Raw genomic sequence first — 27,476 nt, 5'->3', positions numbered from 1 at the left:
TAATTAAATTATTTTAAAATTATTTCTCATTATGTTTAATGTTATTAATTAAAATTAAAGTTTATTATTAAAGTTTTTCAATATTATTAAAAATAAAATTCTTTTCATTTTTAGATACACTTCATTGTTTTAATATTATTAATTATTTTAAATAATTTCTAACCAAAATTATTGTAATTACATAAATAAAAATGCATAAATTATTTTATTTTATTTTAATAAATTAATTATAATAAATATTTGTTTAAGTAAATTTATTATATTAAAAAAAATTGTAATGAAATATAATTGTTTTTGAATTCTTAATTACATAATTATAAGAATTATAGTTATAAATTATTTAATTAAAATCATTTTATAAAAAAATTAATTTAATTATAAAAATAATTAAAATAATGAAATTTATTTATTTAATAATATTAAAAAACTTTAAAAATTATAAATCATTTTAAATAATAAAATAAATAAAAAAAAAGTGAAAGTGTGTAGGAATGTACGACTTAAGAGTCCTAAAACCCTACAAATTTAATTATTTTATATTTTAATTTGATTTAAATTATTTATATTTAATATTTAATATTTTTATTAATTTAAATTGTTTATAATGGAAAAAATTGTTATTAATTAATTATATTTCGTAAAAAGTTATAATACAACAATAAAAATTAAAAAAATAAATTATAATTAAATATAATTTTTTGGAATTTTTAATTACATAATTATTATAATTATAGTTATAAATTATTTAATTAAAATTATTTTACAAAAAATTTAATTTAATTACAAAAATAATTAAAATCATAAACTTTATTTATTTAATATTTTTATTATTTTTAATGATAAAAGACATGGTAATTGATTAGCATGTCTTAATATCGATTTTGGATACACGCCTCCCCTGTACAAGGGTGAAACCACCATTGTATAAGGATGAAACTGGCAGGACTTTGAAGTTATTGGCCCGAAATTTTTTTTGCCTGCCTCGTAATTATTTTTTTAAAATTTACATGTACATAAACCAAGAGTACAAAAGGCAATAATTAAGAACTTTCATACAACAACAGAGGGGAAACCATGGATTTCTGCCGTGGTCTCTTTCTCTGATTTTTGGGACAGGTAGTTTTACACAATTTTTGCAACTAAGAGTTTTGAATTTAGTTGCGCATGAATTCATGACAGAAATACATAAGAAAAAAATCAATAATATTTAGTTGGCCATGAATACATGACAGAAATTCCAAATGGAAGGAAGAAAAGAGGCAGCGATGATTGTGGATATGAAGAAAATGCCCCAGTAGGGAAAAAAAGAATTAAAGAATAAGAAATTTGGTTAATGATGATGATGACATGGTTACAGTAATTTGTTTGATGTTTAATTGGTGGATCTACAAATCTTCCTCACCTCCCCTTCATTCCCTGTGAGCACATTCAAAGAAGTGAGTTTGACCATGACCTCAGGAAATCTCTTGGGGAACAAGGTAGGGTCAGCTGCCATCTGTTCGACGATTGGCCTAGTTCTGGGATCTTCATACAGATGTGAATCGGTAATGAGCAAAGTTCTCCTTCTCTCCACCATGTCCTTGAAGAAGAGGTTATCAAGAACAGTTGGTGTGGCATCAAAGTTCACAGGGGGGTTCCTATACAGGGTTGTGCCAGGGTTAGGACATGCTTTTTTTATTTCATCAATCGCCTCCACACCCAGGTTAGGGTCAGGGATCCCAGTCCCACTGAAGTTTAAGGCCCTCTGCATGAAGAAGTCGCAATGAGAAATCCCAACAGAATGTGCACCAATCATCACCACCATTTCTTCTATGTTGAACCCTTTCCTGCCAAACAGTTCCATCATTTGGTCGATGTTCCAATCTGACATAGGAAGATTGTCGGATTCTACAACGCTTGCAAGGGAAACGATAGAGTCTCTGCGACCTCCAAGGGGCCTCTGAGCAGGTAAACCCGCCATTGTCATTGCTGCGTTGTTTGTAAATGCCAATACGTCTGCACATGACACGGTTCCAGGACACTTGTTCTCCAGCTTTGCCTTTATGTCATCTATTATGTCAGCCCCTTTCAGGAGTAGACCATTGAACATCGAGCCTTTCTCAACCAGGTCACCCGATGGTGTATAATCTAACAATATCGATGCATCGCATCCCTTTGTTCAATCCCATCATCCCAACTTCGGTTAGAAACTCATCACTGTCTTGTCGTTCATATATATAGCAAAAATATAAATATACAAATGACCCTCTACAGATTACTTCATAGAATTCTTTTTTCCTAACACAGAAAATTTTGTCCTTGATTAACTATAAAAACTATTTTACTGTCATCACCTTGACTGATTTCATTTCACTATTAATTTACTTTTTCTCTAAAATGTTTGAACCAAATTGATGGTTATGTTAGTGGTACTATATATATATACTTTGGTTATAATAATAAGATTGATTTATAGAGAAGAAAGAGAAGTACGATGAGGCAATGCATTGTTAGGAAATGCTTACATTGACGAAGCAGTCATGGAACTGAAGGCGAAGGATGTGACCGATAGCGCCTGGATTCTGCTCAACGATCTGGAGGAAAGCTTTGGTGATGATGTTTTCTGCATCGGGGCAAGTTTGGTCGTAGAATCCTTCAGTGAGTTTGCCGGGAGCGTGGAAAGCATTTTGAGACATTGTGTAGGGTGTTCGATCATTGAAGCGTTTTCTGTCCTCGGCTGAATCACCTGTTAGTTCAGTGTTGGAATCTTCATGGCGGCCCAGAAAAGGAACGTGAGTTTCAAAATTAGATGCCGGTTGGTATGAATTTATTTGATCAGCCTCGGAAGGAGCAAGAAGCAGGAGCAGCAGAGAAAGAGTGTTAAGGAAGATCCGTGCCATTTTCCTGTGCTGAGAAAAACTCAATGTAGGTTCAATGGCACCCAAAGGAAACAAATATTCGGTCTTTTATAACCCAAGAAAGTGCGTTTGTTGTCTGAGGTTGTTATTAAGGACAGGTGTTCCCTTGTGTACTGTCAATTATGGTGTTTGATTCAAATAGGCATGACCTAATGGAGAATTTTTGATTGCAGAGAGGATACAAAAGTAGCAAATTAATTATAGATTTTTGTCTTTCTAAACTTGGAACATTGTCATTTTTTCCTTCATTACTATTGGAAGGGAAATTAATTAGGCCAAAGTCAATGAACTTTCACAACCTCTCTTTTCTCCCTTGTTTTGGTTTAAGGTTGCCGCGAGAAGTTAGCTGTTCACCCAACATAAAACCTGCCACTCGTGTAAGATAAATTGGGTTTCGTTCATGATTGTCACAATGCTGTAGTTATTCGGCCGAAAACCTATGACTTCAGGACTCTTCTTTCTGCACCTGAAGAAATTCTCTTTACAAACTTTCAAAATTAATAAATATAATTTTTCTAATTTGCTAATTTTTTAGACGATGTTTTAGGTTGAGTTTGAATTGTTTATCTCATTATCTAACTTAAATATTAACTGAAACGTCATTTAATTAATAAAAACATTATTAATTTATTTTCAAAAATTTAAAGATTCAATGTATTAAAATTGAAGATAATGTGACGAGTTCTAATTTTATGGTCAAGTTTAAGATTATAAACAATTAAAAAAAACTTTATAAGATCATTAGAATGTCAGGACGAACGTCCTAGATTTTGCTATCTATATTCATACTATAACAACTCCTTGATTTACCGATCACTGAGATATTCCTCCTTGGAATTCTCTTTCATACCAGTTGGAACTTCATACTTCATTTAATTTTCAATACAATTTCACATATAGATAGATCAATACAATTCTAATAATCAATCCAAACCAAACAATGAAATCAACGTTTAATAGACCAAATAACACTTTGTAGAAGAAACTGAACAGACAACAACACAACCTCTGAGTACGACCGAACGGGAAATTTCAACATAACCAATGAATGAGACCGAACGGAAAAACACACACAACACATGAACGTGACCGAATGGTCCTTTAACGAGCAATGCTCAAACCAAAAACGACTAAAAACAAACGCTAATACCTAGTACGACTAAAAACGAACGCTAACACCTAGTACGACTAAGAACGGACGCTAATACCAAATCGAATACTGTCAAGGCCGAAAACGAATACTGTTAAAACCGAACGTCAGTACTAAACCGAGCAACATTAAAATAGAATACTACTACGAAACTGAATACCGCTAAGACCGATTACCTGACCTGGCCGAGCGTTCAACAACGAGCGCTCGACTTTCTGCATAACTTCTGCAGAATGAAGTACACACTACAATTTCCCATAACTGAATATTTTTCCCAACCCAGAATTCACTCCAAGGTCTGTATAATCTACAACTCGACAATCACAACAATTAACATGTCAAACAAACAATGTCGATCACTCAAACATTCAATTTCACCCACATGCAAAACTATCAACCAATGTTTTCATACATCACCAACCAAACAATTAAATTAACTAGCTTCTCTTACCTCTTAACCGAATGGGAAAAGTCTTCTACCCTTCCAGAATTTGCTCACACTTCCAGAAAATCCTAAGAACTCCTATAGCTCACTGATTGGTGAGAACCATCCAAAGTACCAAAAAGGAAGTTAGAAAGATAAAGAGAAGGCTGATGAACACATGCAAACAACAAAGTTTACTTGCATGTGCTAGAAATTCCAGAAATTCACAAGAATTAAAGGAATGAAATTTACCAACTCTAAACAAGAGTCTGATCGGTAGAAATGGAAGCTTTTGACACCACGATTCCTGAGACACAGTCTGATTATAGAATAGATGAGATGAGATGGAAGAAATCTAGAGAGGAGGAGAAAAGAAGAGATCAGAATTTTAGAAAGAGAATGTATGCAGAGATGAACGAAATTTGAAACTTTCATTTATATACCACTCTAAAAACCGAACGGTACAATCCAATGCATACACATATCTTTCTCCAATTTTCTTTATAATTCTCGGTTATTACAGTAATCTTTTGTTTAAATTTGCCTACGTACAAAAACCTTAATATCGTTACGTTGGTACAGTTAAGAAATATTTGAAATAAAGTGAATTGATTTGTATAAAATAAAGTAACTATTTAAAAAAGTATTTTTTTTATATATGATTATTTGAACTAAATTACACACTAATTTATGATGTTAAAAATATACTTTATATATTTGGGTTTTTTTTAATCACATAGACATATTATGTACAAATTGTAACCAACTAAGCTATTAGTCTACAATTAGTAAACTGATGAGAAAATAGAGCCCAGTCAAAAAATAAAAAATAAAAATTGAAGTCAGAGTTCATTCTGAAATGAATTAAAGTCAAATGTTGTTGTTCTCATGAGATATTCTCCGTGCACTTAAGGGTGGAAATGGATTGGAACAAACTATGTTTTGTTAGAATGTCTTTGACCTAGTATTGTGAAAATTGACATGCTCATTGATCCGTGGAGGAAATGAGTCAGTGGTCAACATGTTATTTACCCTATACATATCAGTATAAGATTTAGGGTTAAATATATTTTTCGTCCCTTAAGTATCACACGATTTTGGTTTTAGTCTCTACTCGAAACTTTGATGGTTTTTAGTCCTCATAGTATTGAAACTATTAGTATTAGTCCTTAAAAATGGACGGCGTCAACTTTTAGTTGATCTGGCAAACGGCGAGGCCACGTCTTCTTTTTAAGTATCTGTCACGTTGCTTCTTCGTCATCTCAGTTGGGGGCAAAGCTGAATTCTTCTTTTTCGTCATCTCGGATTAAACTAATGTCACGCAAAGCTGAAACCAAAAGTCCATCAAGTCCAAACGCACCCATCACGTAACACCCTCCCCACAAACACACTCCAAATGCACGTTAGCAGTCTCCGCCATCTTCGCCACCGCGCTAGCATCATCGATGGAGTCTCTCTTCGACAATATCAACTTCCGCGACCTTCTCTCGGCGCAGGACCTCTCGGACCCAACCTCCCCTCTATCAGCGCTCGATCTGCACCTCCTGATCCAGCGCCTCGAGTCACAGTCCCTCCAGATCCGCTCTCAGGTCCAGTTCTACCTCGTCTCACACCGTGAAGACTTCACGCGCCTCTTCTCTGTGCAACGATGCCGTTTCGCAGACTCGCGAGGTCTCCAACGACGTCACCGCCATTATCCGACTCCTCTCCGACCGACCGATCGATGCCGAGGTGCGCGAGGTTGTGTCGGAAATGAAGGTGAAGAAAGAGGAGCTAAAGGTGAAGAAGGAGCTCCTAGGGCTGGTTGGAACCGTTGTGGGGTTGAACAAGAGGTTAGAAAGTGTGAAGGAAGCGTTGAGGAGTGGAAGGTTCGAATTTGCAGCACAAGGGTTGAAGGAGTTGAAAGTGGCGTTGAGGATTGACGAAAAGGATGATAGGGAGCCTTTGGTGAATTGGTTAATCTGAGATGAGAAAAAGATAATTCAGCTTTGCCCCCAACTGAGATGACGAAGAAGCAACGTGACAGATACTTAAGAAGAAGACGTGGCCTCTCCGTTTGCCAGATCAACTAAAAGTTGACGCCGTCCATTTTTAAGGACTAATACTAATAGTTTCAATACTATGAGGATTAAAAACCATCAAAGTTTCGAGTAGGGACTAAAACCAAAATCATGTGATACTTAAGGGACGAAAAACATATTTAACCCTAAGATTTAAATCAAATGTATTATTAGTACATTAATGACAATATTTTCTTTATATTATTATTAGGTATAACTATTATTTAGTCTCTCTTTTTTTTAATATGATCCTATTCTTTTTTCAATAAAGTATTAATATTTATCAATTAAATTTTTTTTGGTAACATTGATTGGATAGTTAAAGTGTATATGAATAATATATGTTATGAGTCATTTCATGAATTTTTTTTTCTATTTTCTTTATTTTTTAATATTTAAAATTTTTAAAAATATATCAACGTAATGGTGACAATGTCATGTCTCATACCTTATTTTCTGAATTTGTTATTTTTGTTTAATTTAATTTTTTTTTAAAATTATTTTTATTCCTTTTTAAATTGAGATTAAATTAAATATAAATATTATATTAATATTTTTATTAAAATTTACATTTTTTATTAATTAGTATTTATAGAGTTACTTTTAAGTCAACCGGATGATTTCAAATATGATAAAACTAAACAGAAACAATAGAAATTTTAGATGACAAAAATAATGAGGTGATAACAAAATTAAATTTAAAATAAAAAAGTCTGCACTTAAGTTGGGTGGCCATTTAAAAATAAAAGATAAATTTAATATTGTAACATGGTCTTTAATATATCTCAAATTATTTTTAAATCAGTTATTATGGTTGATTTAACGATAATTCAAAAAATATTAGCTAATAAAAATATAATTTAAATAAGAATAACAATATAATATTTATATAAAATTTAAATTTAATTTTTAAAAAAAGATAATATTGGTTCATTTAAAAAAATTAAGATTAAAATTGAATAAAAATAAACACTCAATTAAGACATCACACAAAATACTTGCGTTAACATGTGATAGTACTAATGTCAAATAACACCAAATTGATTTAACACAAACTTTTTTTTTTGTAAAGGTTTAATCATTCACTAAGTCCCTATTTTCGCATGGAATCTCAATTTCGTCCCTTTCTTTCTGAAAATATCAATTGGGTCCCAATTTTATGAAAATTGCAACAAATCGATCCTTTCCGTTAAATTGGCTGGACGACGTTAAAAAAATTGATTAGTGGATGCTGTGATGACGAACGAACGCTCGTCCACCAGCGAACGAACGCTCGTCCACCAGCGAACGAACGATCGTCGACCACCGAACGAACTGTCGTCCAGTGTGGAACGAACGGTCCACCAGCCAATTGGACCTCTTACTGCTGGACGACCGTTCGTTCCACACTGGACGACCGTTCGTTCGGTGGTCGACGAGCGTTCGTTCGCTGGTGGACGAGCGTTCGTTCGCTGGTGAACGCGCGTTCGTTCGCTGGTGGACGAGCGTTCGTTCGTCATCTCAGCATCCACTCATAAATTTTTTTAACGCCGTTTGACACTATTTAACGGAAAGGATCGATTTGTTGCAATTTTCATAAAATTGGGACCCAATTGATATTTTCAGAAAGAAAGGGACGAAATTGAGATTCCATGCGAAAATAGGGACTTAGTGAATGATTAAACCTTTTGTAAATTAAAAAATTTAAAAATAACAAAAAAAATTAATACATAACTTACCTTATTAACATTGGTTAACTATTTAATCAATATTATAAAAAATACCTCGATGAAATAAAATTAACAAAAGATTATAATTTGATAAAAAAAATATCACATTAAAAAAAAAACTCAACGAAAACATAGGTCACAATGATATTTAAACTTTAGTTTTAATGTCTCAATAGGTCCCTATTTTCGTCCAGAATTTGAAATAGGTCTTTGTTCTTTTTGGCGTCTTAATTAGGTCCTTATTTTTGTTAATTTGATACAAATAAATCATTTCCGTCAATTTCATAAAACCATGTTAATGAGTGTGTGACGTGACCTGTGTGAATGCGATTTTTTAAAATTTAGAATTAAAGAATTAAGTAAATATATTATAATTTTTTGCTGAAATTAATTAAAGAAAGGGCAAAGATGGAAAATGGTATTGTTGTTTTTGCTAAAACATGCATTATCTCTGCAAGTGGGAAATCAAAATCAAATTGGAGGAATTTTCTATTTTAGGCTCGTGTCGTCTCACAAGGTAAAGACGTTGTTGTTCGAGTGGATGCACAATGGAGAATCAAATGCAGAATTCACATTCAACTTGTTCTTCGACTTGCAATGGTTGGCGGAATGGAGACCCCAATGTAGTTTTTCGTGGTGTGTCACCCCTGTGTCTGTGTGGAGAGAAAACAGTGGTCAGAACAGCTCGAACGGCTAAGAATAGAGGAAAACAATTTTGGGGGTGCCCCAAGTACAAGGTAACCGAATGTGGATGAGTTGTTGTTTGTTTTACTTCAAAGTCGTATTCATTGGGTTTTAATTTTTTTTTCAGAACGGGCATGAAAATGGTGGTTGCAATTTCTTCAAATAGTGTTGTGATGATGGTAATGAAAGATGCTATACGAATCTGAAGTGGGAAGGAAAGCATGAGTGTTTGTCAAAGACAGAAGAAATGGGTGGTGTAGCGAATATGATGATTGATTTGAAAAATTCTGTTAAGGTTGTGGAAAAATGGATGAAGTTGTTGATAGGGGCAGTTTGTTGTATTTGTGTGGTTAATATTATTGTAATTTCAATATGGATGACAAATCCATAATGTATCGTGCATTTTCGTTGTGATAGGATTCGTTGTGATAGGATGCCGTAGGTGATGTTAAACTTAGTTTGTGATGAAAATGGGAATAACAATGTATTTGACTATCTTCAATTAATGAAATGATGTTGTATTTTCCTTTTTCTTCTTATTATAATTTTACACTTCATCTCTGTTGTTCTTGCAAACTATTAGTTGGACTGCTGATTATGTTAGTCCGCTGGATGCTTGTTGTAGTTATGACACTAAGGTAGGTGATGATACTTCCGGGCTCTTGTTGGAAGCTCAAAGACAGGGGGAAATTAATTGTTGCACTGAGGAAACCTTAGTGATTCAAAATGAAGAAAATCATCTTTTGCAAACTGATTCAGAAGGGGTTGTATCTTGTATGAAGAGAGAGTGTCTTCAAAAGTTGTTTACAATTACATGAGTTTACTTAGTAGGCTGGAAACAATGCAAATATTTAAATTACTGATGGCAATAAAGATGAAAACATTCAGGTTTATACACAAGATGTAGATTCTTAACTGGAGGTTAGAAAAAAAATGACAACAACATTTTCTCCTAAAACCTTGGAACGATGCCTTCTGTCTATAATTTTTTTTGGAGTACAACACTCTATAATCTCAACCAGTCAACTTTGGTCATATGCATTGTGGAGTGTATAATTAATGACTCAAAACCCCACTGATTGAATTGGGCAATACGTTGGAGCATTAATTTTTTGAGCAGAAAATTTCAAAAAGGTTCTTCAGAGTATGAGAGGACATGAAAATTTCCAGATAAGAGCATTAAACCTTTTGAGTGTTTGTAGCATCTTAAATATCATTAAATCTTGTTTTCTTGTTTTTAGCAAAAAGGAAAGAACTCTGTCCCCAGTCTCTTTATCCTTTTCTTTAACTTGTAGTTGTAGCATCTTAAATATGATAATGTGAATTTGGACTTTGGCTTTTCTGCAGAACCACACCTAGTGTACAACATCTAAGAAGATTACTTTATTCAAACCTTTTGTTCGAAGACTATTCCAGAGTAGAGATAAATGCATGACATGACACTTTTTTACATTAACTCCTGCTGCCAAATGAAAATTCTAGTTACACAATTATTCTATCAGTCTCTAAGCAAACTTATAAAACTCTAATTCAAAATTTAGCACAGGAATCCAATGCAAATATTTAAATTACTGATGAGAATAAAGATGAAAACATTGAGGTTGATACACAAGATGTAGATTCTTCACTAGAGGTTAGAAAAAAAATGACAGTAGACTTAAAACAGTTTCTATGCAGCAGCCAATTTGCACCAAAAAATGAACCTAGAATGGGGTTTCGAGATGTGGAAATGCACAAGAGTTGCTATAAGGTCAATTAATCAATTCCAACAACTTTATATGATGAAAATAGAGTTGTCTAAGCTTTTAATTGGTACAGAAATAGCATAATTCAGAATATGACCTCTTAACAGCCCATTATGCAGACAAATAGGCAACCTCACACCCAAAACTGAGTTTCACTAAATCAAAATGCTAAACAACAATGCAAACAACTCATAAATATATAATAATACTGAACCAAGCTGGAAAACATCAGTTAGGTGAACTTAAAATTGAAATGGACACCCAAAACAAGATTTAGTACATCCAAAACAGTACTTTAAAACAATACATTTAGTGTAGTATTGCATAAGTGTAGTATTACATTAAAACATTAAAAGAGTACATTAAAAAGTACATCCAAAAGCTTCTACGGTTCAGCTACTTGGTCATTACAGACTTCAGATAATTATGATGATGGCATCAGAGGTTGTGATGAAGGAGTAGGTTGTTGGGTAGCTTTGGGGCAACGACTCCAGTTATGCCCAAGCTCCCTACATAGTCCGCATCTCTTGCGTAAACCAGCCTTGGTCATTCGAAAATCATCTTTTTTTTTATCTCCCACTGTTCCATTCTTCTATTTCTTTTAGGTCTTCCAAGCACAACTTTTTTGTAAGGAGGCATAACATCCGAATATGGTTGTAGGTCCCACATGTTGTTGTTGACGAGGAATACGATTGATGCATATGTTTCTTCATAGATGGACTTCATAAAGCAACTTGGAATGAATTGTTGTCCATCAATATTCAGAAACTTCATTGCGGCTAAGGAGTGGCAACATGGGATTCATGTGATGCTCCATCTCCTGCAGGAGCATGACAAGTCGTCTATGGTTACAACAAATTTGTCTCCAATGTGGGAGACATGTCTCACTTCAAACAATTTATTTCCTGACCAGCTGTGAACAAATTTTAAGAAAAATGAACAAAGTTTAGATACAACTGAAGAAAGTAGATTACAATTCAGAAGTAGAGAAGAAAGTTTACCTAGGAATCCAGTTCTTGGTTGATTGGGATTCCTTTTCAAATCTGTTCTGGATTTTTGGACTAATTGATCTTGTAAATGAATGTATCTTAGTCCTGTTTTTTGCCCATCTTTGCATGATGTACACCCTGATTTCTTCCAGCATTGTTGCTATTGGTTTAGTCCGGGTATGAACCAATACATTGTTGAATGCCTCACTCATATTGTTCACCAATGTGTCACATTTTGGTCTTGGACTGAATCTGGACCTTGACCAGTATCTACACCATAAAATATAGACAACTACAGTGCCTATATATGCAGTAGTGAGTTATAGTTCTAATAAAAAAGTACAAAAATAAACCTTGGAAGGATGGCTATCAAATGCTTGAATGCTCTTTATTGACATCTTTAATATTTCTCATTTCCCTCTCCCAATTTTGTGGATGAGTGGTAGTAGCTGCCCTCCACATCAGTTTCTTCAGATTTTTACCAGGAAATTTCTTCCTAAAGTTTGAATATAAGTGTCTGACATAGAACCTCTGATCAACACCGGGGAGTAGCTCTTGTATTGCTGGTAGTAGACCCTGTGGGCAACATTAAATATGATATATAAGTAATGAATTAATGTAAGAAAGAACCAAATTAAATATGATTGTTACCTTCTGTTGGTCTGACACAAAAGTTATTTATGAACATACTTCTTGACCACCAAGATCATCAATCAAAAGATTCAAAAACCAGGACCATGAATCTTTGTTTTCCCCTTCTACCACCGCATATATAATGGGCAACATTTGATCATGTCCATCTCTCCCAACAGCTGTTAACAACTCACCACCATACTTCCCTTTCAAAAAGGCCCCATCTAGTCCAATTATTGGCCTACGACACACAAAACTATCTTTGCATGCCTTCAGACAACAGTAAAATCTCTTGAAAATTACCTCATCCTCATTAGTCTCAACAACCACTTTAACTGTAGATCCAGGATTTCTTCCCAACAACTCATGTGCATAATCATATATCTTCTTATATTGTTCTTTAAAGGACCCATCAATGTGCTCAGAAGCAATAGCTTTGTCTCTATAAGCCATACCCCTAGATATACCAATGTTCCACTTCCTTTGAACTTTTTCACGAATATCTACACCCTTCATTTTAGGATTTTCCCTTATTGTTTTCTCCAACTTTGAGCTCATCCACTTGGCGTCAAGTAACTTGAGATTGGACTCCCTGCTACATGTGTGAATGTCATTTTTAGTTCTCAGCTGCCATGATTTTTCAGCCTCCATATAAGCACAATATATGGTCCATGGGCATTCTCCTTTTGCACCAAAGCACTTCATCCTCAATCTTCTATTGTCATTTTTGACAAACTTTATATTCCTACCATTTTCCAACGCATACCCTTTTACAGCATCACAACACATACTATCTTTCTGTACTCTCTCTAGAATGTTTCTTTAAAATTTTAAAAATATTCCTAAAAGCAAACAACGGTAATCAAACAATCTTTTAAATATACTTAGGAATAACATCTATAATATTTTTAAATATGACTTGGAAATGTAATGCAATTCTTATTAAATTCTACTTTAATAACCAAAAAATCATACCACTTAATATTAAATTATATTTAAAAAATTTTATATTTTAAAAAAAATTCAATTTACCAAATTATAATTTTTTTACATTTTTAAAATTAATTTTACTAATTAATTTTAATTTTTTTCTCTTTATAAACATTTTTACAGTTAAATATCACATTAATAAATAACATTTTATATTACTTTAATAACTAGGGGCATTTTGGTAATCTTTAATTTCTACCAATTAAACTAATTTTTAAAATCTATCACATCAATCAAATTTTACACTAATTCTCACAAACTTTACTTCTAAATCTATTCTTAATTATCCACAAATCGACTCAAAAAAACAACCAAAAAAATTACGCTCAAATCCACTAAAATCCATTCAAATCATCTCTCCCAAATCATTTTTCCTAAATCACTACAAAAGAACAAAACATTATTCTCCCCAAATCATCTCTCCCAAATCATTTTTCCTAAATCACTACAAAAGAACAAAACATTATTCTCCCCGAATCATCTCCCACGTATCACTAAACAAAGCCTCAATGTTATCTTTCTTCGTTAATTATTTCATTTTATATATAGTGAAGAATGAGCAAAACTTGCAACTTTTTTAGGAATTTGTAACTTTTATAGGTTGAGACTCGAATTATTTATATTTTGATGATGTCTATATTTAAACTTCAGTTAAGAAAGTTGTATGTTTAAACACGGATGTAATCGAGTTTGTCAGTTTAGAACAGGAGACAAAGTGTTGAACCCAAAACCCAAGGTTGAAACTTTGCTACACGCAAGAGGATGATGAATGTTAGGATGAAGAGAGAACTCACAAGCTTAATAAAGACTCCAATAGAGAGACGGTGGTGTAATGGATTGCGCTGTTTCAGCTCTGTTTCTTCGAATTGGAAGGGCGTCATCCCCACTCTGCTTCAGCCCAGAGTTCTGCTGTACGACGCCGTTTCCCTCTTCTGCCACCGAGGTATTCATTCTTCACGGTCATTATTCTCTTTTCACTTCATGGGGTTTCGTCTTTCGTGTGATCCAACTCGTGGGGTGTGTGTTTTTGCTCGTTAGCTGCCTTGGTTAGAATAAAAATCCCGCCTTTTGTATTGGGGATGTTCTTAGAACACGAAAATTTGGGAAAGATTAATATATCTAACGTTCAACAAGAAAATTAACTAAGCATTCTGCTAGGTTGGTCTACGTTTTGAATTGATTATAGGGTCTCGATTTCGTTGTGATTCTCGAAGTTGAAGGAAATTGTATGCAGACAAATGCATTTGATGTGACCGCAATTGAAGTTTCGGAGGCTCCCAATATCTTGATATTGCAGTATAAATCACGTCCAAGATTTCTGTCGCTGACTGTTCTTTAAAATATTGAGCACATGCCACAAATATTCCAATTCTTTTTGGAATTTCATTGTGAGTTTATTTTCTGTCTCAGTGTGAGGTGGATTTTTCTTTGTATGTTTTATGGTTTTTATTAGTCTGGAGTTTTCAGCTCTTTGCTTCTTTATTGAATGCTAAATGGTCTCTCTTGTATCTTGTGTGTAATGATTTAGTTTAATTTATTCAGATTCCTTGCGCTCAAATAGAGACAAATTGGTAGGAGTATTCTTAGCTCAGGCGTTGAATTGAAGAATGCAGTTTACTTTAATTGGTATCAGACATAATCCATGATAGAGGACAATTTGAATATCCCATGTAATAGGGATTGAAGATGATAAGATGATGTCGGAGCCATTGCTGACCCTTGTTTGTTCATCCTTTGAACATTTGCATTGTTTTATTAGGATCTGATAATCAATTTCAACTTATCGGTGAGTTTTCAACTAAGCTATTTTCATTTTATGGGGACATTGTCTTGAAAAGACTAGGGAATAGTTGTTGGAAAGTCTCTGTAATTGCGATCACCCTTAGCCCTGTCTTAGTTGTGGCCTCTTTGAGAGTTGCCTTAGTTGCAACTTCAAGGGTGGTGGTTTAGCCTCACATCAACTCGAAATATGACTAAAGTAGAATATATAAATGTAGTGCAGAGCTAAAGTTAGAAGTGAACTTTGTGGAGTTGAGTTAGGTGTAAACCTAATTTCCAAGAATACTTTATTGAGGTTATGTTTAGTTGTGGGAAAGAAACTATCTCTGTAAGATAGACTTGGTAAAACTAAAGGTTATAAAATTAGTAATTGGCATTTTGGTTGATGTTCTTAAAATCTTGTAGCTTGTCAACAATTTTCATAGCTGTGATAATTCTGTGTTGACAGGAGTAAAATGGGTAATCAGAGCAGATAAGGACAAACGGATCAAATTCTGCTGTGTTCAATCTGATGCCGCTGAGCCCTATTTGAGAGCCTGCGGTCTTGACCGAGAGGATGTCATGCGTCGAATGTTGTTTGTTGAAGGCCTGAATGAATATTCTCAGGGATCCACTGGTTAGAATGCTCTCACTCATTTGGTTAACTTCAATGGTATCCATGCTGCTGTTGTTTTTCACATTTTTTAGCCTATTTTACTACATTACTGTAGTTTTGGCGTACATCTGTGCATATAAAGTTTTAGCATTAGTCCAGGTTTGTAGTAACATGGTAAGGACCAATATAAGATCTGCTTTGTATCTTGGGTTTTTAGGTCTTTGCACATGGATACTAAGTAATATTAATTCAAGTTAGCATTGATAAGTTTCTTACTTTGTTGAATTGATAAGTCCATATTCTGTTGTATGGTGAATGTCACTCTGAATCTGAATTAAGAGTGACGTTGCCAACAGCATCTGAATCTGGATCATGTTTAGAGCAAATTCTGGAATAAACATTTAGACTAATACTTCACCACACTGGTCTTTCTGTGTGATTTTGTGTTTTGTGTCAATCTCATTGATTTATGATCTGCAGCTGCATTGCGAGTTCTGTCATACTTACCGCGACCTTACTCTGCTTTAAGCTCACTCTGGGTGATTCCTACTCCTATCAGGGATGCTCTCTATGATTATTATGCAGCAAAACAAAGATATGAATGGTTAGGCAGGGCTGAAGATTATTTGGTTTTGCGAGAGAAAGATCTGCTTGAGCGTTTCATTGATAGGGAAGAACTGATGAGACGAGCTCAGGATTTGTAGTTTTAGCCACAGTTTACACTTACAACTTTTTTCTTCTGTTATCTTTTCTTCTGTTATCTTCTACAATGGTAGATTGTAAATTTGAATTGCTTTCGTGAACAGTGACCTTAACCCAAAATTTACCCCGTGGGATTCTTTTGGGTTTTCTTAATGGCACAAAAGGGTATATTACTTTGGATTTAGATTATAGAGAAATTATCTTGTCAAGAAATGTCATTTTTCACGAGACCATCCTCCCTTTCCATAAGCACAATGCTCTCACTCCTAACACCACCCCCATCCCTTCTTACGAAAGGGGCTTCTCCCTGCAACTCCAAGGTTTCTCGTCAACACCACCAAACTTTTTCTTAATGTCTAAACTACCCTTCTTACAAGGGTCAATTTTTTTTCTTTCTCCCATAATTATCCCACCACTTTTTGTTAACCTAAACCTAGTGCCGAACTTCCCTTCAATTAATCGGATTTCAAAATCCTGTTCAAATCATCAAAATATTTATGAATTCATCGGATTTCAAAACTAATTGGATTTTAAAATTTGCTTGACAAACTTATCAAATTTCAAAATTTGATCAAGAAATTCATTAGATTTTGAAACTTACGTGATTTTAAAACTGACTAGAATTTCAAATTAATTCATTGGATTTTGAAATAAATTTAAGGAGTTCAACGTATTTTAAAATTCGATGATAAAGATGTATTCTATATTTTGAAATCCGATAAATATTTTCTTCAGATTTGAATTCCGGTAAACACTTTTTCTGGATTTTGAAATTCAAAATTCATTTTTCTCGAATTCCAAAATCTAGGTAACACTTCGATTGAATTTCAGAATCCGATTTTCATACCTCTCTTCAAATGGTTTACATTGGTTTTGTTTTAATTTCATTGTTTTACATTGGTTTTATTGAGAAAGAAGCGAACTACATTAAAGCTATAACAAAATAAGTAAAATAAGTGCTGGAAATTATCTTCTAGAATTGTAAACGTATAAAACACAAAAATGTTAAAAACTATTAACACAAAAGTTGCTTTCAGAAATAGGTGTATGTATTCAAAAGTGATTTTTGTTAACACTAAACGCAGTTACTTCATGCATTGAACAACAAGGCAACAATGAAGATGAGGTGTATAATTTAAGATAATAATAAAAATAGAGAGCAAAACATTCAATCAATAATAAAGATGAAAAATTATAATAGTTATATTTTTATAGTTGTAATTATTTAATATTTATATTTAATATTTAATATGAAAGTAATTTAATATTTAAAGGACTTATCGGAGACTATTTTCTTAAAACATATTAATTAAATAATTTTAGCTTCCACAATTTTAAACTTTTGTAGTTTAATCTCTTTGGTACTTGTATACTGTTACAACTTGTTCACATGTTTGGAAACTTTATTTTATTTATTTATTTATTTCACACAAAAGTTATCCAAGTTGAGTAGATTCATAATTCACTCTAGCATGAGATGAGACTAAGGCAATGCATGGAACCAAATAAGTTGCTTCTCGTTAAGTCCAACACTTACTTCAAGTTTGTAAAAAGAGCAAATTTATGAAGATTGATGATCCAAATATAGATTCAGACATCTTGACATTAAGAAACCTCAGTTCTTTTCCTTTCATTTTTGCTTTCCGTTTACCTTTATGTCTCAGAGTTTTGCACAAAGGGCATTGGGCGTACTCAGTGGAAGGGACAATTAGCGTTGTTCCACACAAATGACAGAAGAAATCGAGTCCATAAGCATCGTTTTGAAATCGCTGAAATAGACAGCATTCATTCCAAAAGAATTATAAACAAACAACATCCACAAAGGTGAAATAAAAAGCTAACATGAAACACATGCATCCCTAAATTACCAATGCAGAAAAACGTTGAAATGAAATAGGCAAGTGAGGGAGGATGAGAAAAACGTACCCAGTTCTTCCTTCACCAACCAATAAGGCCGACCACGCGAATCAAGGAGTGAGAAAGTCTCATACAAATGAAATTCAGTTCTCTCTTCAGCAATGTCATTCAATCTCTCACATATTCTCCTCAGCCATATATATCAAGTTCTGTTAGAAATTCAATTTAAATACTAATTTAAGTTTTATACCATAAAATTTATTACCATAAAATTGAGTGAGAAATAGCATCATAATTTCTTATGAGTGATTAGTAAAGAAATATTGAACATTTAATTTACATCTAATGGTTATTAGAATAAGTATAAGAGATATTTATGAAAGGTTGATATACTGTTTGTGCATTTTATCGTTGAGATGTATAACCACTGTACATTATTCTTATCCTTGCTCTCTTGTTTTCTCCGAACGATGTTGGAAACTACTTCACTGAGTGAACTTTTTCATATGATAACTTTGTAAGAATTATAGACATTCCTTTGAAGTATCTTGAAAGAAGTTCATAAACCGAGTGCCAATAGTATACTAACATAAATTTGAGTATTATTAAACTTGAAATATGCGTATTACATTTAGGAATTACTAAATCTCATGTTTCATTATTTGATAATTGATACTAAATTAATTTATAATATATTTTTAATCATATTTTAAACCGTCATGATTCTTACGGAACTAAAAGTAATAAATAATTAAAGATTAAATAGTAATTGAGTTTTCTAAATTTTATGTATCAAAGAAGTGGATAAAAAGAGAGTCAAGGTGAAAATGTGCAGATTGTCATTAATAGGATTCTTCAAGAAGACGTAACAGTTTAGCAATCAAGTTCCCTCAAAGAGAGACCATAGTTAATCTCAACAAAAATCCAAAATAAAATTAAGCAATTAAATACGAATGGGTATAGTCTCAAGACAAAACAAAGGTGATGTTTGACATAAACACAAACCAAAAGGTTCAAACTGTTTAGGATGGGATGCACCAGGCCCTTGCAAGAGTGCAAAACAAGGACGATGCTTAAGAAACCAAGCAGCAAGCTACTTTGATGGTTCTCTCCCTCAAAAAATTAATTTAATATCGTGTGAACTAATAGTCCACATATCAGATATTAAACTGATAAGAACAGATACTACACTTGATCTTAGCCAAAAGGCCGAGAAAGGTATGCTTTACCAATCAGAAGTGTTCAAATTTTATACCTCAAACTTCACCTACTTGTCAGTGTTCTGACAAGTGTGGGATTTCATAACCTGAGTAATGCTCTCAACATGAGTTCATGAAATCAACGGACTTTAAAATTTAGAACAGCAATTGAGTCATGTGATGTCTGATGAAACTTTAAATAATTAGTCCTTCCTAATATATTTTACTTGATATTACCAACTATGTTGGTCCTTCTCCAATAGGACTGGTTTATATATATATATATATATATATATATATATATATATATAATATTGATGGAAAAAAATTCAGAAAACTACACATTATATGTTAAGCATTGTCGACGAAAAAAGCTGCAGACTATGCTCAGCTTCACGAATGGAACTTGATTTGTATTAGGAACCCCAAATAAAAATGCGGGTAACTTTATCAAGTCCATCACTGATCCCTTGTGGAAGAAACCCAAGACTAGGACTAATGTTACTTACAACCTGGGCCTGACAACTCTGGGCTGATCAAAAGAGAAGGCAATTATCATCAAAGAACAAATGAAAAACACATAATTTTTACAATCTTCAAAGGCAAACGCCCTCTATAGTTTGTCGGATGAGGAAGGATAGTTTCAGCATAAACCAACAAATAAGATAGACAAACCCAATTGATAAGGTAATTATGAAAATCATCTACCTAATGACAGTACCAAACAAACAAAACCACACAAACAATAGTATTATCAAGCAAACCAAAATAATTAGACAAACCCAGTTGATTATGAAATTCTTCTACCTAATGGCAGTCCAAAATAAAGAACAAAACCACACAATAAGAAAAGCAATAGTACTATCAAGCAGACCAAAATAATTAGACAAACCCAGTTATATGGTAATTATGAAACTCTTCTACCTAATGACAGTCCAAAAGAAACAACAGAACCACCCAATAAGAAAAGCAAAAGTATTCAAGCAGACCAAAATAATTAGACAAACCCAGCTGATAAGATAATTATGAAATTCGTGTCCCAAAGAAAAAACAAAACAATACACAATAAGAAAAGCAATAGCACTATCAAGAGTTAAAATCATAAACCTCTTATACAATTGACATTCACAAAATCATATGCTAATCAGAGCTAAACACTCAAACTGTTTTTGGTGGGATGCACCTGGCCTTTGCATCAGTGCAACACAAAGGCAATGCTCGAGAAACAAAGCAGCAAGCTACTTAAATGGTTCTCTCCCTTAAAAAATTAATTTAATATCGTGTGAACTAATAGTTCACATATCAGATATTAAACTGATAAGAACAGATACTACACTTGATCTTAGCCAAAAGGCCGAGAAAGGTATGCTTTAGCAAGCAAAAGTGTTCAAAATTTATATCTCAAACTTCACCTACTTGTCAGTGTTCTGAGAAGTGTGGTACTTCATAAATCGTCTCATGCTAGCAAAATCACCCGTAAGAGACTTTGAAATCAGCAATTGAGTTCATGGCATTTGATAAAACTTGAAACTACCCAGTCATTCCAATTTTCTTTTTACTAGATATAAGCAACCGTGTTACTTCTTCTCCAATGGCACTGGTTCATGCCTAATTAAGGCTTAACTAAGTACTAATATAGCTGCCATTGAAGCCAAGAATCCAATTGTTGTCCATGTCTCTAATGTGATGTTGCAATCTCGAATATGTGATGCGCAACCACGAGGAGCTGTTTTCTTCATTGTTATTTACTTGAACACTAAATTATTTTTGCCCAACAGAAGACAGGTCAAGATATGTCTGCCTCTGTCAAAACCTCTAAATTCACCCAATGGTTATAATAGGAAACCCAGATAAATAATTCACCAATGATTATGTATACCTAGCTAATTGGAGAAGTGTAAGTTGAAGAGTGGACAACAATATTCACAAAAATAAGTAATTGAACTGATCTGAATGGGATGCGCCAAGCCTTTGCAAAATTGCTAGACAAAGATATGCTCGGTAGTGTGATGCTGCAACCAGTAGGAGCTGTTTTCTGCATTATTATTGATTTCTTCACTCCTACCACACCTGAAACAAAAAGCATAAACCAGGATGTAACATTTAAGCTAATTATGGTGCAATATGTTTGACAACCACCACGAACAAATAAATAAACATTTAGTTAAAACATAATATAAAACTATCAGAAATCAGACCAGACAATTGAACTATTTGGGTGGGATGCACCAAGTCCTTGCAAAAGTGCAAAACAAGGACGATGCATAAGAAACCAGGTAGCAAGCTACCTTAATGGTTCTCTCCCTCAAAAAATTAATTTAATATCGTGTGAACTAATAGTCCACATATCAGATATTAAACTGATAAGAACAGATACTACACTTGATCTTAGCCAAAAGGCCGAGAAAGGTATACTTTTACCATTATAGATATTCAAATTTTATATCTGCTGCTTCAGTTGACTGTCAATGTTCTGACAAATGTGGAACTTCATCATTTGGCTACAGAGTTTATTTAAGATATAAAAGTATGATTTGACTGTATCAAATATTTGATCAAGCTGAAACTAACAGGAATTAAAGACAACAGAAGCAACTATATTTATCCTTGCTCTCATTGGTGTATTCACCATGTTAATGTAAAGGCAGCTTGTTATATTGGTACGTTCAATATCTTATCTTGCTGTGTTAACGTAAATGCAGCTTGTTGTGAACAGATTTTGGTTTACGTGGACTTCTAAAGTTGGCTCGAGCAGGTTATGATGAGAAAGCAACGTTTTTGTGAAGTAGAATCTTGTTTGTTTCGTTCTTAGTGTACTCTAATGCCATCCAAACTTATTTCATGTCTTATGTAACTTCCTTTAACTGTTATTACTTACCAATTGAATAAAACACTTACTTTTTTAATATTTTTAAGACATTAAATATATTTACTTTTTATTTTATGAATAGCAAAAGGACTACTAAAACAACGATTTAGGAATTGTTCGGATAAACTTTTCATAACAATTTCATGAGAAATAAATGACAAGAAAAAATATACTTTTTCTTAGGTTAAAATAACTTATGCGAGTTTTATCTTTTTCTTCTTTACTTTTCTGGAAATTCTAATGGAAAAAATCATCTCAATTGACATTTATGCTTAGGAAAATGATACTTGAACAACCATTTTTGACAACATTTAGACACGCGCACACGTGTCTAAATTTGAGTGGTCCATTTTCATTTAATTTTTCCAACTGGACCACTCAAATTTAGACACGTGTGCGCGTGTCTAAATGTTGTCAAAAATGGTTGTTCAAGTGTCATTTTCCTTATGCTTATCCTAGAATTACCAAACTGAGAAGTTTTTATTGTCAGAAAATTCAAGACATTATCAACCTATATTTTTTTTATAAAGGAATTTATACAAATATACCTATATTCAATAAAAGAATAGATATATTAAAAGTGATGCATTGATTAATGCAAACTTTAGAGATAATTGCAACAGAAAAAACATTATAGCAATACATATTGTTTATATGTGGTATTCATATTAATTGCCAATCATAAGCTGATGAATGGCTCAATTTTAGTTCTTTTGATTTAGTATTATTATTTTTAATAAAAAGGTTACAAAAATAAGATGCACTCATTATATAAATTAAAGTACACAGCACTATTAGTTTCTTCTGTCTTTCAATTAATTCATTATTGATATTGGTCAACCAGCCAATCATAAGGTGGGCAAACTTGTGCAAACAATCATTAACCAAATCTATGGCAGCCTCTGATGTTAGTACCTCAAACAATCATTAACTAAAATGAAGCATTGTTCTGGCAATTAAAAATTTAGATCCTCAAAATGTTCCGGCAAGATTTTAAAGATGGACATTGAAATCATAATTTATTTAGTTTGAAAAGTAGAGTAGGCTCTTAAAGTTTCATATATCAAGGATCATACAGCGACTGAAGCTACCAAAATCCACAAGATAGAGTACGTATTTATAACACAACAGCAAGCTTTGGATAAATCAATGCAGTCCCCAAGTAGTTATCGCAGCAATAACCTTGGTAAGAGTCTTGTTAACTCTTGCTATAAGCCACATCCTGAAGTCCAAGAACTCAACTTTGACTATTGTTATTAAAGGATCTTTTTTTTTTCTCCGTTTTATTCAGCATGAAAGGAAAATGACATTATATGTCCCCTTCAGATTTGAAGACTGGCAGATATGGAGCTTGCAAGGCTGAGAATCTCAAATGGTGGCCTATTCATCAACTCTTTAGCTGTTAAGGGGCATGAATCTGTGATCCAGAAGTAAGTAAATGCAGTCTCTGGATGCCCTGTGCATGAAAGTTAGAAATGGTTGAAGGTGAGAAAATAAAAGTGTAAACAGTAAGCCATTCACTTCATAAAATATTGTTTGATGAAATACAAGTGTTGTTAACACATGGAAGAATATCTTGTACATTTTTTTAACATTACAGAATTTAATGTTAATTACTGTTTCCTGACACCAATACTACATTTGTGAGTGTTCAATTACAACAAGAATGGTTTCATAATAGAGTAAGAGAGCCACTGCTCCTCCTGATATGTTGAAACTCTACCAAATAAAATAAGTAATCAGACACCAAAATAAATCTAAGTGCCTAGTCCACTAGCAACTGTAACAGAGTTAATGACACTAGACCTTGGAAAAAAAATCTACAAACTTGAGTATAAGAATAAAATCATGATGAAAAGAAGGTCCAATGATCTAAAAGAGAGGAGACTGGATATCTGTTGTGGGTTCAGCCCATTTGTGCATAATATAAGTTAAAGGGTTCAAGCCGGTGGAAACCGACCTTGAAGGTATGTGACAATTGACTACATGTTTTTAGAAGAATTTGTTTTTAACCCAATAAAAGGAAAATAATAAAGAAAAAATTACAAGAAATTCAATTAAATCAAATCGATGTAAGAAAACATGTTAACAAGTGGTGCCTATAATCGGATGAACGACAAGTTCATCAATTCGTATTATAAATTTACAAATACTTTAGATAAAGTTATTTTTCTTTATAACAAAGAAAATCAATGATCATGGCTTAATGAACAAAGTAAATCAGGCATTACCCCCATTATCGTGTTCAAAGCGTGCCCATGTATTATTTGGAAAAATTCCATGGGTCACGTAAGCACTAATCTTCAATGCTCCATGAGCTGCCAAGACTTTCTGAAAGATGACAAATTAATGAATTAACTAGGTATAAACAAAAGCATCTTTGCTAGAATAATTAAAACTACATAAGATTCCACCTTTTGTGCCATGTAAGAACCCACATACACATTTATACCTGACACTCTATCAAAGTTCCACCTGATTGAACCAAATCATCAACAATCACAACATGACGACCCCTAGGGTCTCCCTCCTTAATACGAACTATCCTTTGATCTCCTTCCCGAACTTTTGCACATACTATCTGCATATCCATTGTGTAAGTGAGTGCTAATAGATGGAACCACCAAAGCAAGCTAGTCAATGTTTCCAACTTCAAATTAGTAGCTGCAAGACTGATACCAGTGTGATATTTATAACTTTTACTGAACTTGAGGAAATTTGTTAGATTAACCATATTCAATACCGTTGGAAAATGCTGCAGTTGCTTATGAAATCGTTTCCATGCACCATCATCGGGAAAAGCAATTGCTATCTGTGAAACAAGAAAACCAAAGTTGTTACTTATTATGCGATAGTACAAAAGCAATGTTTCTCATTCACTTGAATAACTAACTTTTTTTATAACTTTAAAGTTAGAAAAGATCAGTAACTTGTTATGAGTGAGTCCTTTGTGATGCAGTTCTACTTAATAGATTAGTCTTTTAGGAAGAGCTTTACCCATGTGACTAGGTCAAAACATAATTTCCATCATCAAAATTCACGTGCACATGAGAAAGCTATACAGGAACACAGAGCCTGAAAGGGCAGAAATAATACAGGTGAAATCCTCACATTATCAGAATCAGGAAGATCCTGGAGCCTTCTTTTCAGCAATGGTATCCCACTCTCAAAGCATGGTAAAATGTTATCACCAAAGTAGAATCTCTCCTGAATTGCCACAAATAATCAAACAATTATAGTCAGGAATTTCACAACTGACAAAGAAAGACAAGGAAAACATGATACACACCACCCAAAAAAACAAATGTCAAAAGCAATTCCACAAATATTAGACCTGCAAGGCATGAATGTCAAACGTCACCAGACTGGTAGGTCCTCCCCTAGAAATGGGTATGTTCGACAAAAGTCTGGCCAAAGTAAAAGCTGTGGCAATATCTCCTTCATCCTCCATACGTTCTGATGTGCCCGTTGGGAAAAACGGAAGGACAAGGGTAAATGAAGCAATGAATAGTTTTGGCAATGCATAAATAACAGGAATCTGCTCAAAAATCACTGCTGGAGAACTGAATGAGGCCAGAAAAGCCACATGCATCCCGCGAATTCCTTGGGCATTAGGAATGAAAATGTTGGGGAAGCCATCAGGAAACTTGCTGAGTTTTCAGGTGCACAAAGTACTTCAGTGAAACAAACCATACAATTCACTCAAACCGCAAACTAGCTAGAAAAAAAAAATATCACAAAACTATTCTCGGGCTTTAAGCTTTATTCTCGGGCATCAAGATTCACAATGGGGCAGCATTATCTAATGCTATATACTCCAACAAAAGCTCTTACTCCCGTGGAAGTACTAAATGAAAAGCCATTTAATGCATGCAAATATATAACACAGTTAATACCTATCATACAAAGCAAGAATGAGATGTAAGTTCCTAAATTGCCACCACGGAAACATCAATTCTAGCCCAACAAAGAAATTTACGGAAATGGGGCACTAGAAGTTGATGGAATACAGAAACGGGACAATATAACCGTAATGGGTAGTTCCAAGTTCCTAAATTGCACCGCAATGACATCAATTCCAACACAATAGAGCAATTCATCCGAATGGGACACTCAAATTAGACGAAAAACAAACACAAATCACCACATTGGTCAAAATCAAAACCAGAGAAAACAGAGAGGAGCAGCGGATGCATCATGCATGGTGAGAAATGCAGCGTGAGGGAGAAGGGACGAACCCCCAAGAGATGGTGCGAAGCTCGATGGCGTCGGAGTCGGCGGCGATTTTCTCGGCGAGGGCCATGGTCTCGGCGCAGAAGAAAAGGACAACCTTTTTGGCATTTTTGGTGGGGAATTGGGAAGCAGAGGTGACAGCAGGGACAGAAACAAATGAAGAAGAAGGGTTGGAGCTGGAATTGGAGAGAGCGGTGGAGTCTTTGTTCATGTCGGAGATACGGTCAAATGTCCAGCGGCGATGGCCCTCGAAGCCTTTGATCTCGCACCTCAGATTCGAATTAAAAGAGAAAAGGGATTTGTTGTTGTTGTTCTTAGAGGGGTGAAACAGAAAGTCAGAGCGTTTGAGTGAGAAAGGTTTATTCGATGGGAGCGACAAAGACGGAGGGGGTGGGGTGGCCGCCATTGTCGGCGGTCACCGTCCGGTTCTTCACTCGAAGATCGCTTTCTCTTTAAGGGGACGTTGGAAAAGATTTGTATGTTTGGTAAAACATTGTCTTCAACAAAAGGATAAAACATAAAACAATATAAAATATAATTATTATGTTTTTGAGTATAAAGCTAAGAGTCTTAAATGGAAAATAGAAATCCAGTCAACCTCTTGGCTTAAAATAATAAATAATATTAAGATCAAGATAATTTTGAGAATTAACATTTTATTTATCAACAAACCAATTACAGATTATTTTTATTTTTTAAAATAAGATAAAAAAAATATTTATTACGATAAATACTAACATAATAAACAAGATATCATATGTTATATTTTTTCTATACAATGATTTTAATAATAAAATTTAAATTGTTTTCAACGTCAAATTCTAAATAATATAAAATTATTGATGTGAAAAGAACAATTTCTATTATATTCTAATAATTAGCGTGTGTTTAATATAATGTTCTAAAAATGTTGTTGACTTAGACAATTATTAGACGTTTTTTCCTTCATTTTCTCTTTAGT

General features: G+C 33.6%; 3 protein-coding genes, 1 long non-coding RNA gene and 3 other non-coding genes across 7 annotated transcripts; 2 read left to right on the top strand and 5 right to left on the bottom strand.

Annotated features, from left to right (window-relative positions):
• Window positions 1-995: 995 nt before the first annotated feature.
• Window positions 996-3,118, bottom strand: LOC124841407 (peroxidase 28-like). Its single transcript, XM_047317672.2, has 2 exons — window positions 2,505-3,118; window positions 996-2,152 (listed from the first exon to the last, which is right to left on the bottom strand). The coding sequence occupies exons 1-2, from the start codon at window positions 2,877-2,879 to the stop codon at window positions 1,373-1,375; spliced, it is 1,155 nt and encodes a 384-aa protein (XP_047173628.1). The 5' UTR covers window positions 2,880-3,118; the 3' UTR covers window positions 996-1,372.
• Window positions 3,119-8,734: 5,616 nt separating this feature from the next.
• LOC148193222 (uncharacterized) lies at window positions 8,735-9,461 on the top strand. The gene is made up of 2 exons (XR_015781950.1): window positions 8,735-8,977; window positions 9,052-9,461. It is a non-coding gene; the product is annotated as an uncharacterized LOC148193222 (long non-coding RNA).
• A 4,395-nt stretch (window positions 9,462-13,856) lies between these two features.
• LOC124827926 (Putative thiol-disulfide oxidoreductase DCC) lies at window positions 13,857-16,590 on the top strand. The gene is made up of 3 exons (XM_047301116.2): window positions 13,857-14,224; window positions 15,509-15,676; window positions 16,136-16,590. The coding sequence occupies exons 1-3, from the start codon at window positions 14,044-14,046 to the stop codon at window positions 16,357-16,359; spliced, it is 573 nt and encodes a 190-aa protein (XP_047157072.1). The 5' UTR covers window positions 13,857-14,043; the 3' UTR covers window positions 16,360-16,590.
• Window positions 16,591-19,241: 2,651 nt separating this feature from the next.
• On the bottom strand, window positions 19,242-19,436 carry LOC124827941 (U2 spliceosomal RNA). Its single transcript, XR_007027968.1, has one exon. It is a non-coding gene; the product is annotated as a U2 spliceosomal RNA (small nuclear RNA).
• Window positions 19,437-20,585: 1,149 nt separating this feature from the next.
• Window positions 20,586-20,780, bottom strand: LOC124827935 (U2 spliceosomal RNA). The gene has a single exon (XR_007027967.2). It is a non-coding gene; the product is annotated as a U2 spliceosomal RNA (small nuclear RNA).
• Window positions 20,781-21,631: 851 nt separating this feature from the next.
• Window positions 21,632-21,826, bottom strand: LOC124827948 (U2 spliceosomal RNA). The gene has a single exon (XR_007027969.2). It is a non-coding gene; the product is annotated as a U2 spliceosomal RNA (small nuclear RNA).
• Window positions 21,827-23,282: 1,456 nt separating this feature from the next.
• On the bottom strand, window positions 23,283-27,016 carry LOC124827918 (ribose-phosphate pyrophosphokinase 4-like). The gene is made up of 7 exons (XM_047301106.2): window positions 26,521-27,016; window positions 25,617-25,932; window positions 25,394-25,489; window positions 25,026-25,094; window positions 24,735-24,863; window positions 24,514-24,613; window positions 23,283-23,738 (listed from the first exon to the last, which is right to left on the bottom strand). The coding sequence occupies exons 1-7, from the start codon at window positions 26,919-26,921 to the stop codon at window positions 23,605-23,607; spliced, it is 1,245 nt and encodes a 414-aa protein (XP_047157062.2). The 5' UTR covers window positions 26,922-27,016; the 3' UTR covers window positions 23,283-23,604.
• Between the last annotated feature and the right edge of the window lie 460 nt (window positions 27,017-27,476).

The sequence above is a fragment of the Vigna umbellata genome, chromosome 9 (genome assembly GCF_029865625.1).
Source record: "Vigna umbellata cultivar VRB3 chromosome 9, Vumbellata_1.0, whole genome shotgun sequence".
Lineage (NCBI taxonomy): Eukaryota > Viridiplantae > Streptophyta > Magnoliopsida > Fabales > Fabaceae > Vigna > Vigna umbellata.
This window is presented reverse-complemented; position numbering and strand designations above follow the sequence as displayed.

Excerpts from the sequence above, each read along its gene's own strand:
- LOC124841407 (XM_047317672.2), bottom strand. The coding sequence starts at position 2,879 with ATGGCACGGATCTTCCTTAACACTCTTTCTCTGCTGCTCCTGCTTCTT. Across the intron at positions 2,153-2,504 it reads TCCATGACTGCTTCGTCAAT|GGATGCGATGCATCGATATT; the intron begins GTAAGCATTTCC and ends GATTGAACAAAG.
- LOC124827926 (XM_047301116.2), top strand. The coding sequence starts at position 14,044 with ATGATGAATGTTAGGATGAAGAGAGAACTCACAAGCTTAATAAAGACT. Across the intron at positions 14,225-15,508 it reads TTCCCTCTTCTGCCACCGAG|GAGTAAAATGGGTAATCAGA; the intron begins GTATTCATTCTT and ends CTGTGTTGACAG. Across the intron at positions 15,677-16,135 it reads ATATTCTCAGGGATCCACTG|CTGCATTGCGAGTTCTGTCA; the intron begins GTTAGAATGCTC and ends TATGATCTGCAG.
- LOC124827918 (XM_047301106.2), bottom strand. The coding sequence starts at position 26,921 with ATGGCGGCCACCCCACCCCCTCCGTCTTTGTCGCTCCCATCGAATAAA. Across the intron at positions 25,095-25,393 it reads ATCTTCCTGATTCTGATAAT|ATAGCAATTGCTTTTCCCGA; the intron begins GTGAGGATTTCA and ends CTTGTTTCACAG. Across the intron at positions 23,739-24,513 it reads CTTTGAACACGATAATGGGG|GGCATCCAGAGACTGCATTT; the intron begins GTAATGCCTGAT and ends TTTCATGCACAG.